General features: G+C 41.3%; 1 protein-coding gene across 1 annotated transcript in view; it reads left to right on the top strand.

Annotated features, from left to right (window-relative positions):
• LOC135538662 (protein TANC1-like) overlaps window positions 1-12,416 on the top strand; it is a 293,087-nt gene that overhangs the window by 278,609 nt on the left and 2,062 nt on the right. Inside the window, 8 exon segments of the mRNA XM_064964546.1 lie at window positions 6,185-6,318; window positions 6,431-6,554; window positions 7,018-7,193; window positions 7,422-7,554; window positions 9,417-9,508; window positions 10,524-10,670; window positions 11,284-11,384; window positions 11,541-12,414. Coding sequence (XP_064820618.1) covers window positions 6,185-6,318; window positions 6,431-6,554; window positions 7,018-7,193; window positions 7,422-7,554; window positions 9,417-9,508; window positions 10,524-10,670; window positions 11,284-11,384; window positions 11,541-12,414 — 1,781 coding nt within the window.

The following is a 12,416-nucleotide window of genomic DNA, read 5'->3' as shown; positions in this document are numbered from 1 at the left end:
TTGTTTACATTATATATCACATATATCAAAAATGAATAATGCAGCGTCAAAATCAGGCAACAGCCCTGACATTTTCTACATTACTTAGTAAAACGAAGAGATCAACTTCTCATTGTCATGAAATATACAGTAGAGATATCGAGTGTAGTACCGTATATCGTTTTTTTTATCCACTGTAATTATGCCAAGAATCTTTTAACTTTTATACAATCTTCCACGGCTGTGCTTAATATATGTGGTGTTTAGTTGTTTGTGTTATAAGTGTTTGGTTGTGTTTCATTATTTACAGCAGGGAGGACGTATGCCAGGCTGACATGTCACACAGTAGTTTCTCTGCTGGTGGAGTGAACTTGTAATGATCTAGACCTACATAGAAATAGACTGAAACTCCCATGCTGCCACAGTCAGGATGTAGGTCTTCATGTGATGGATATCGTATGTCGCTGTGGTGTCCTTGACCGCCTGATACAGATGTCATGCTACAGCTGGCATCCTGCTTCTCCAGTTAGCCTTGCAATGGTCTCCATCTAAACCTTCAGAATCAGCTGTTTCATAAATGATTAGCTACTAGTGCATGTCTACAAACTGTGCACCTTGACACAGGACGCTGTAAAGTCATGGCCTCTCTGGTATTCTGGACTGTGTATGTCCCAAATGGCACCTTATTACCTATATACAGTGGGGCAAAAAAGTATTAAGTCAGCCACCAATTGTGCAAGTTCTCCCACTTAAAAAGATGAGAGAGGCCTGTAATTTTCATCATAGGTACACTTCAACTATGACAGACAAATTTAGGGGAGAAAATCCAGAAAATCACATTGTAGGATTTTTTATGAAGTTATTTGCAAATTATGGTGAAAAAAATAAGTATTTGGTCACCTACAAACAAGCAAGATTTCTGGCTCTCACATACCTTTAACTTCTTCTTTAAGAGGCTCCTCGTTACCTGTATTAATGGCACCTGGTTGAACTTGTTATCAGTATAAAAGACACCTGTCCACAACCTCAAACAGTCACACTCCAAACTCCACTATGGCCAAGACCAAAGAGCTGTCAAAGGACACCAGAAACAAAATTGTAGATCTGCACCAGGCTGGGAAGACTGAATCTGCAATAGGTAAGCAGCTTGGTTTGAAGAAATCAACTGTGGGAGCAATTATTAGGAAATGGAAGACATACAAGACCACTGATAATCTCCCTCGATCTGGGGCTCCACGCAAGATCTCACCCCGTGGGGTCAAAATGATCACAAGAACGGTGAGCAAAAATCCCAGAACCACACTGGGGGACCTAGTGAATGACCTGCAGAGAGCTGGGACCAAAGTAACAAAGCCTACCATCAGTAACACACTACGCCGCCAGGGACTCAAATCCTGCAGTGCCAGACGTGTCCCCCTGCTTAAGCCAGTACATGACCAGGCCCATCTGAAGTTTGTTAGAGAGCATTTGGATGATCCAGAAGAAGATTGGGAGAATGTCATATGGTCAGATGAAACCAAAATGTAACTTTTTGGTAAAAACTCAACTCGTCGTGTTTGGAGGACAAAGAATGCCGAGTTGCATCCAAAGAACACCATACCTACTGTGAAGAATGGGGGTGGAAACATCATGCTTTGGGGCTGTTTTTCTGCAAAGGGACCAGGACGACTGATCCGTGTAAAGGAAAGAATGAATGGGGCAATGTATTGTGAGATTTTGAGTGAAAACCTCCTTCCATCAGCAAGGGCATTGAAGATGAAACGTGGCTGGGTCTTTCAGCATGACAATGATCCCAGACACACTGCCTGGGCAACAAAGGAGTGGCTTCGTAAGAAGCATTTCAAGGTCCTGGAGTGGCCTAGCCAGTCTCCAGATCTCAACCCCATAGAAAATCTTTGGAGGGAGTTGAAAGTCCTTGTTGCCCAGCAACAGCCCCAAAACATCCCTGCTCTAGAGGATATCTGCATGGAGGAATGGGCCAAAATACCAGAAACAGTGTGTGAAAACCTTGTGAAGACTTACAGAAAACGTTTGACCTCTGTCATTGCCAACAAAGGATATATAACAAAGTATTGAGATAAACTTTTGTTATTGACCAAATACTTATTTTCCACCATCATTTGCAAATAAATTCATTAAAAATCCTACAATGTGATTTTCTGGATTTTTTTTTCTCATTTTGTCTGTCATTGTTGAAGTGTACCAATGATGAAAATTACAGGCCTCTCTCATCTTTTTAAATGAGAGAACTTGAACAATTGGTGGCTGACTAAATACTTTTTTGCCCCACTGTAGTTCACTACTTTTGACCAGGTCCTATAGGGTTCTTCTCAAAAGTAATGCACTATGTAGGGAATATATATATATATAAATACATATATATATATATATATACATATATATACATACATATATATATATATATATATATATATATACATATATATACACATATATATACATACATATATATATACATATATATGTATATATATGTATATATATGTGTATATGTATATATATGTGTATATATGTGTATGTATATATATGTGTATGTATATATATATGTATATATGTATGTATATATGTATGTATATGGATGTATATATATATATATATATATGTATGTATATATATGTATATATATGTATATATGTATGTATATATGTATGTATATGGATGTATATATATATATATATATATATATATATATATATATATATATATATATATATATGTATGTATGTATATATGTATATATATGTATGTATATATATATATATACACATATATATACATATATGTATATATATATGTATATATATATGTATACATATATATGTATACATATATATGCATACATATATATGCATACATATATATGTATACATATATATGTATATATGTATATATATGTATACATATATATATATATATATATGTATATATATATATATATATATATGTATATATACATACATATATATACATACATACATATGTATATATATATGTATACATATATATATACATATGTATATATATGTATATATGTATATATGTATATATATGTGTATACATATATAAATATATACATATGTATATATGTGTATATATATGTGTATATATATATGTATATGTATATATATGTATATATATGTATATATATATACTCCTTTATATGTATATATATATGTATGCTGCAATTAGTTGGTTGTAATTTGGGGTAGAACAGATATTTCCAGGTATTTTTGTTCAATGCATGTGTGACATAATTCCACCAGTCCTATTTATGATATAATTTATATAAATTAATATATTTGAGTTTAACTATAATATTTGTTGTAATATTTGTTCCGTCTTTTCAGGTGGAAATTACAACCAACTTTCTATGGCTTGTTTTAAAAATAGCGAATAAGCGAAATGAGAGGTTGTGATCTGAATAAAGGGGGAAAGGCCATTCCTGAACATGGGGTGAGACATTCTTACTAATCTGCTAGAGAACAAGTTTGGATTATTGAGAGGTTTCTAATATTGAATAATTTCTGCCCTCTGAATTCATGTGTATTATATAAATAGGCCTGTTTAATTTTGTCTGGCTTGCCATTCCAAATAAATATTTTTTACATCTAATGTAAAAAACAAGTTGCAAGGCCAATAGGTAAACGGGCATGTGACTAAAGAGTTAATCAGGGTGATTTTTTTCTCCCTTTCCATGGTAGCAAGATCTTATCTATTTTTGCTAACTTTCTATTACTGGCCCAACGCTCTAACCACTAGGCTACCTGCCATCCCAAATAAATACAGAGTATGTCCACTTCACCGTCAGACCATTCTATTGGTAAACTACACGGTAATCCCCCAAACATTTTTAAGTGATCCAACACAAATATTTATCATAATTTGGTTGTAAGAGAGGTTAGAAAAAGTATCTAGATCCTCTATGAGGCTGTGGAGGGATCCAAGTTGTGGATTTAAAAGAAAACATGAATCATCAGCGTTCAATGACACCTTTGTTTTTAAGCCCTGGATTTCTAGCACATTGATATTATTGTTGGATCTGACTCTAATAGCTAACATTTCAATGGCCATAATAAGTAGATATGCCGATAGTGAACAACCTTGTTTACTCCTGTTGACAGTTTATACTTTCTGAGTAGTAGCCACTATTTACTATTTTACACCTAGGGTTACTTTACATAACTTTAACTCATTATATAAGAGATTCTCCAGAATGGAAATATTCCAGGCATTTATATATCAATTTGAGTCGTACATTATCAAAAGCCTTTTCAAAGTAGGCTATGAATACCAGGCCTGGTTTCCCAGATTTTTCATAGTGTTCTATTATTTACAGGTTTGGTTTGCGTATCAGACTGTGATTTACAGTCCCACCTCCCCTAAGGACAACGGTGTTGGTGGGCCGGAGAGGCAGATTAGGAGGAAATAAGGTTAAGTGGCTTATTACAGAACATACCTGGCTCTTAAAAAAGGAGGGAAGGAAAGAGAGAGGGAGGGAATGGGCGCAGTAAAGAGTAATGTTTGTGAGATCAAAGAGAGATATAAAATGCATTGAATTGTACTTGGAAGATCAGAGAGGAATGCCACTGGGTCTCCTATAGGGTTTGAAAGTAGTATGCAGACAGAGACCACTGTTAGTCATTCCTTAACATTCCACTACAGATAAGTGTACATCAGAATCGTGTCTAAAATCACAGATCAAAAATGAATGCATCTCTGAAAGAGTCAGTGATTAGAACAATCAATTATTTCATCCTCTGGGCTTTTGAGTTTTTACTCATGAAGCCAGCTGATCTCAAATCCGTTTTGGCTGATGCTGCCCCATAGAGATTTGTACTGTGTAGTAGTCTGGAGGTGTCTGTCTGCTCTGAAGAGATATGCTAGTGGATCAGATGAAGGGTGTGGTCGGCTGAGACAGGCTTGTAATGGAACAGCCCTCCGCTCACACTCACATCCAGATGGATGATGTCACTCAAACAGAGACAGTGGCTCTGGGTCTTGAATCTTCCTGAGGTGAATCAGAAAGCACCACTATTCTCTCTCTCCCTCACTCTGTGGTCTCTGAGGATTTATTTGTTTGGATACCAACATTCATCCAAGATTGCCGGAATCTACCACAGCCCACAGTAAAGTTTAGCATCCACTGAATGTGGGCCTCGAACTACTGCTAGGATTAGTCTGTTTTGGCATGGCTCAACTGAATGCAAAGCAGGAGGTGAGCCTATTGACTGTTGTATCATAAATGTGTGGTTTGTCACTGTATCTTATGCGTTTAAATTAGTTGGAGCATACTTGCATGCATCTGTCTTTAAAATAGAATACATACATACAGTATAGTCATTTGAATTAAAACAGAAATGGCAAAGATTTATTAATTAACCTGTCAGCATATTAATGGTATCTCATTTAGTTCTTTTCCTGTTTTCGTTGTTTTCGACCTGCTATCATGCAGACGTTAGATGAGATCACTTCTCAAGTCTCGAAACTCTTGGCACACTACTATCAGACAGCTTAAGGCAACAAGTTAACCAGTTGAATACGTACCTACAACTATAACAGAGTTGTCTGATTGGAAACAGGACTTGCATAAAAGCATTAGCCTATTTTCCTCATTCTATTATTTGAATCGATGGTAGGCCTATATACAGTACATAATGTAACAACATGAGTGCCTTAACCAGTAATAGGCTATTCAAACCTTGTGTCTGTAGTATGTGTATGTCTCTGTTGCTCTCCTATTCCATTGAGGTAGGTGTGTGTGAGTGTGTGTGTGTGCGTGCGAGTAAGCGAGAACAGCCAAACTTCCTGACTACAGTTCCTGCGACAGAGTTTATTTTTATCATGGAATGACTAACCAGGCCCAGCACACGATTCCAAGAGATAAGATTCCACATGAATGTACAATCAGAGAGTATTGTTTATTAAGTATTGCAGCTTATTATCCACTGACATATTCAGACACTTCTGTTGTCCCTTTTCACAAGAAGGAAATAACACATATTGTGGTTGGGTCCAATTGTTGGCGCTCAGTGAAAGTACAACTAAATGCTTTATATTTTCAACTTGAATGGGAGCAAGCTTTGTCTCACACGAGCCAGACCATAGCCTGCCGTGTGTGTGTGTGTGTGGTCTCACCCTTGCTGACCCCAGTCCTGACCAATCTCTTCTTCTCTGGTCTCATCAGCTCTGACGGTGTCGGCGGGCCGGGGGAAGATGGACGTGTGTGGCTTCCTGTTGGAGCAGGGGGCTATAGTGCAGCAGATCAACCGCAGGGGGGTCTCACCTCTCTTTTGTGCTGTCAGACAGGGACACTGGCAGGTGAGGAACACACACACTGCTTGCCTCAAACTACAATTACACTTCAAAGTAACCATGACGCTTTACCCTGGGGAAGTAGAGTTTACTGTAAGTCTGTGTGTGTGTGTGTCAGATTGCAGAGCTGCTGCTGCAGCATGGTGCTGACGTGAACATCAGTGACAAACAAGGACGGACACTACTCATGGTGGCGGCGTGCGAGGGCCACCTGAGCACGGCCGACTTTCTGCTGTCAAAGGGTGAGTTACCACGACGCTACGCTAGATAACGCCTGTGTCCGTGGAAGTTGCGGAGATGAGGACAGCTCATAATAATGGCTGGAACAGAGTAAATGGAATGGCATCAAACGCATGGAAACCATGTATTTGATACCGTTCCACTTATTCCGCTCCAGCCATTACCAGGAGTCCATTCTCCCCAATTAAGCTACCACCAACCTCCTGTGGTCTGTGTCCCAAATGGCACCCTTCTTTTACCAGGGCTCATAAGACTCTCAAAAGTAGTGCACTATAAAGGAAATAGGCTGCCATTTGGGATGCAAACATCTGGGTTTTTTTCTAAAGTCAAATGAAATTCAAATTTAGATCATTCAAATTTCAATAACCACAAATCACACTTAGTTTTATATAAAATGTTTTGTTGAGTGAAGATTATATGCTGTGGTTTTGAGAAATATGATGTTGAATATTCGGTCTCTCCCAGGTGCGTTGTTGACATCGATGGACAAGGAAGGGTTAACGCCCCTGAGCTGGGCGTGTTTGAAAGGACATAAGAACGTTGTGCAGTTTCTGGTGGAGAAGGGTGCGGTCATAGACCACACGGACAAGAATGGACGGACTCCACTGGACCTGGCCGCCTTCTACGGCGATGCGTCGATCGTGAGTATTAGAGAGAGATGGACAGATAGACAGACAGAGACGGTCATTGAGCTCGATCTAAATCTGTCTCACTAGGCCTGCCCCTTAGTTAGGCACAACACAGTCCTCTGTGTCTCCTTATGGGACGCACACTGCTGAGAATTAACAAATATCTATGGGAGAGTTAAGAGTGTGTGTTCTGACTAAGGAAGAGTGTGTGTGTTTGACTGTGTTGTTCCTGGTATGTAGGTCCATTACCTGGTGGAGAGAGGAGCAGTGATAGAGCATGTGGACTACAGTGGCATGAGGCCGTTGGACCGGGCGATTGGTTGTCGGAACACATCGGTAGTGGTGACCCTGCTGAAGAAGGGGGCTAAACTGGGTAAGAAACTAAGAACTCTAACTATGATACAAATGGTCCGTGTCTGTTTGTCTGCAAATAATGTTCATTCGTTAATGTGTCCACTTTCGTCTATTCCAACCACAGGACGGTCTTTTGGTTGCTTTAAGATGTTAGTAATGAAAGTGACTTGTGCATCCAGCTGAGTGTCTGTACTACTAAATAAAATGAGGCTAATCCATGGAATCAGGTGACAAACTCCTGGTTTCATTGATGCTCACTGCTAAATTCAAGGCAATGACACTGAACCAATTTCTACCAGCATTCACCTAGTGTGTGTAGTGTCCCTCTCTCTTTCTGTGTCTCTCTTTCCCCCTCTCTCTCTCTCTCTTTTCTCCCCGCGGTATGCCGGCAGGCTAATTTGAGATTGGTACTTATCACCTAAATGACACTCAATGAGCTATCTTGGCCTGGAGCTTATCTGCCTCATTTTACATCTGCAGTGCAGGCCAGCCAGGTGCTCCCCTCCCTGAATTAGCTAATGGACAATATCTTCAACCCACTCTCCTTACTCTGGTAGCAATGTAGCCTGTTCCTAGCACGCAAAGCTATCAGTCTCTATGATCGCAATGACTGTTACGACCAGCAAATCACCATTTTTTCCCATTAGGATTCATATCAATGCAATTATAGGTACAGTATATCCACAGACAAACTCACTTTGTTTTATCAGTGCAGGAATCCTTAATGGTGAAACAGCCACGTTCATTTGTGATAATACAACAACAAATGTTTTTATTTATTTTATTTAACCTTTATTTAACCTTTATTTAACCAGGAAGGGCTTTTTCAAGAGTGCCCTGGCCAAGATAGGCAGCACCAAGTCATTAAAAAAATAATTACAGACAGACAACATGAAAAACTACAAGTAATCTAGTAAAAACCATTGAATTCACAAGAGTATAAAACAGCAAATTAAAAACATTGACAGGTCAGGGAATCCGCCTCAAAATCCTTCATCAGTGATTTAAAAACACCAATCGGGACAAGTTCTTCCAGTTTAAAAGTATTTTCTAAGGTGTTCTAAGACGATGGCGCAGAGTACATAAAAGCCCTTTTACCAAATTCATTTCGGACATTTGGAACAGTTGGCAGGATAAAGTCCAGCGAACGAAGAGAGTACCCACCACATTTCTGAACAATAAAAATGCACAAATAAAAAGGTAGTAAACCCAAAAAGGCTTTGTAAATAAAAGTATACCAGTGACTGAGCCTATGAAGTGACTAGAGAATGCGAGCCAACCCTGGTATACAAAGTGTAAACTGGGTTTTTGCAGTTTAAAATAAATCTCAAAGTGCCATGGTAAAGAGTGTCAATTGATCTCAAACACTGAGTGGAAGCGTTCATATAGAAAATATCCCAATAACAAAGAAGTTATTGTAAAACAAACACTGTTTTCTTCCCTGAGACATCAATTGCACTCGCGATATTCTGCTGTTCTATATACTGCAATGTTTCCCCCCCGCATTGCGTGATGTGCCTCCACTTCCGCAACAAAACAAAAACAACAATGGCGAACAGTGACGTTGTTTCCCCTACTGTGAATTCCATCTTTAATCTGGGAAAGGTCAAATCACGTTTTATAGCTGTAGCGGTTTTAAATTCTCCCCTGCTTTTCATCTTTTTACATGATTCCTTCCTTCCTTCAATCTCTCATCCTTTTTTTCTTCTTCTTGACTGCCTTCAATGTAACCCTAAGGGTACAGAACGTCGCCTTATGATCGATCAGGTACAATCTTTAGGTAACTTTACCTTGTTACCAATTTCCTAGTGAATAGAGTCCATGGGTCGGGCAGCAGCAGTGGTGTAACTCTACTTTCTCTATGTCTGTGTGGACCAACAGGGAATGCAGCCTGGGCTATGGCCACATCCAAGCCTGACATCCTCATCATTCTCCTGCAGAAGCTTATGGAGGAGGGCAACCTGCTTTACAAGGTATGGAAAAGAGATCAAGTCAACATTACACTGTTAAAATTATAATTTGGGATTTTGGCAATGAGGCCCTTTATATTTTGGCAATGAGGCGCTGCAGTTTAAGGCACTGCATCTCAGTGCTATAGGCGTCACTACAGACCCTGGTTCTGTAAATAAGAATTTGTTAACAGATTAAATAAAGGTTGAATAAAATAAAAATAAAAATCTACATGTACTGTGCAGTTTGTAGGACGTTGCTAACTAGCGCAATTGCTAACTGCATGCTAGCAGATACCCATAGGTTTCCAGTCATTGCGCTAACGCTAGTTAGCATTGGCTCGGGAAACTACCTCCAACTTACTTCATACTTGACACAGGGACATAAAAATGGTATCCACAAGTTCCTCTGACTCTAGAGAAGTAGATAAAGGGCCTCATTGCCAAAATCCTGAAGTATCCCTTTAAGTCTGAACTTTATGGTTCGAAACAAGGACATTATACTGTATAATGTGTATGTACAGTCAAGTGTGTTCTGAGTGAATGGAATATATCATATTTTATGATGGGCTACATCTAAACAAAGACTGATGCAAGTACTGTAATTATACCTTGATGTCACTGAATTGATCGGCCATCAAAAGGAGTGTTTTTATACAGCCACTGTATAAAAAGGACATCTCAGCCACTAATTTGCTTGAGAGAAAACAACGTAATGACTGTCATATTTTGAGCAGCTCAATGCGACGCAGCAGAGATAAATGGGTGTGTGCCGTGCCACACTCGCCTTCTGAGCCATGATTGATCCGTGGCATTTAACAGATTGAGTTTTATGGCAGATAAGGACAATCCGCTCGGGTGGAAACTGTGTGTGATTGATGAGAGAGACGGAAGGGAGTGTGTGAGCTGCTGCGGCACGGCTGTTGGGTTGGGGGGGGAGTATCTGACGACCGTCCTTCTTTTCCTCTCTCGCGCCCTCTTTCCTTCCCTCCCTCTATCTATCCCTCCCTACCTCTCCCTCATTTCCCTCTCCCTGCAGAAGGGGAAGATGAAAGAGGCAGCACAGAGGTACCAGTATGCTCTGAGGAAGTTCCCCAGAGAAGGGTTTGGCGATGACCTGAAGGCCTTCAAAGAGCTGAGGGTGTCTCTGTACCTCAACCTCTCCCGCTGTCGCAGGAAAACCAACGTAAGATTCCCCACAATCCTCCTCTCCTTTTCTCCTCTAGTGCTGTATTTACTGGGTCATTTGTTCCCAAATGTCTCTGTTAAAATATACGATATGTGATCAGGCCATGTATGACACTACAAGTGGACGTTGGAAGATCTTTAAGTCAAAGAAACTGTTGTTGTACTGTGTGTTTATGAATGTATTTGAAAGATACACATACCAGAAGTATGGCTGCCCTTAAGGAGTACTAGACAGCACTTTAAAAGCCCCATGATACAATTTTGAGCCAATTCGTGTTCCAGGCCTATGATCGATGAAACGTGACATAAACTAACACAATGCTCTTAGGAACAGATTGAATTCAATAAATAATACTATCTACTACCCGTCCAAAATTATAGCTATTAAGCTGTCCAGTTGAGTGAGTTTGATTGAGCCGTTCAAGACTAAATTATAATCTGTGCAGAAGTCCACAAGCGATAGCATGCTTGGAGTCATTGTCAGCTTGCTCCCATAAACAATCAGGGAGATGGATGTAGAGAAAGAGAGAGAGCTGGGCCCCTGGACAATGTGCATTTCTATTTCCTTGCATTTGTTAATCATATTGATCCTCCCCTACCCCTTGGAACAGGACTTTGGCTTGGCAGAGGAGTTTGCGACAAAGGCCCTGGAGCTGAAACCCAAATCGTACGAGGCCTATTACGCCCGCGCTCGAGCCAAGAGGAGCAGCAGGTAAAGCTATTCGTCAGAAACTCATAAGTATATATCACCTCTTTTAGGGGACCATTGTTAGCGTGAATTGTGAGAATATGGTTCAGCTTCTTCTTTTTTTACCTCGCTTCTCAAATATCCCCCCAACTCGCTCTGTCTATCTCCATCCCACCCCAGGCAGTTCACGGCAGCCATGGCTGACCTGCACGAAGCGGCCAGGCTGTGTCCCAACAACCGTGAAATCCGGCGGCTGCTGGCCCGTGTAGAGGAGGAGTGTAAGCAGATGCAGCGCAGCACCACCCAGGGCAAACCGCAGGGGGCCACGTCCTCGTCAAACCAGGCCCCGGCCAAACACGACTCGGAACACAAACACGAGGAAGGGGAGGAGGAGGAGATGTCGGGGCATAGCATGGCCGTCAGAGGTCTGGATGGACAGAACACTCTGGGGATGAATGACGTGGAAGGGGAGGGAACTTTTCAGTCTCAGCACTCAGACAGGAGAGGAGAGAAAGGTGAGCCCTGGACACAGAACATCTACTCCATCAATAGAACTCTGCCTGACACCCTCAGCCTCACCACCCAGCAGAGCACCAGGCCTTGCTCTCCCCCCTCCGGGCCCTCAGGCCCTGGCAGGCTGAGTCACCACCATTACCTTCCCCGGGAGCCCAGAGAGCCCACCAAGCAGGCCCAGATAGTCAAAACCAACCAGCACATGAGCTCCCTGCAGGCAGGAGGCCGCTCCTCCGGGGCCAAGTCCCAGTACGCCCCCTCCAGCCCCCTGCCCAGCCGACACATGTCCAGCATGCTGAAGCCAGGGGGTCTGGGCATAGACATCAGCCCTCTACCGCCCCCTCCTGACGAGCCCGTCTACGGGGAGCAACGCCTGTCTATGGCTGCTGCCTCCCAGAACATGGCTATGGGCCACCACTGCGAAAGGGACAGTGAATCCCTGCACTCTGCCCGGGCCTCCTACTCCTCCCAGGACCGTCTGTCTGCCCACTCGGTGTCCTCCCTGGACGCTCAGACCTCAGGGTCTCCCCAGGACCCCCCAAT

Source organism: Oncorhynchus masou, unplaced genomic scaffold (genome assembly GCF_036934945.1).
Source record: "Oncorhynchus masou masou isolate Uvic2021 unplaced genomic scaffold, UVic_Omas_1.1 unplaced_scaffold_16___fragment_2___debris, whole genome shotgun sequence".
In the NCBI taxonomy this organism is placed as follows: domain Eukaryota; kingdom Metazoa; phylum Chordata; class Actinopteri; order Salmoniformes; family Salmonidae; genus Oncorhynchus; species Oncorhynchus masou.
Note: the sequence above shows the minus strand (reverse complement) of the source record. Positions and strands in the feature narration are given on the sequence as shown.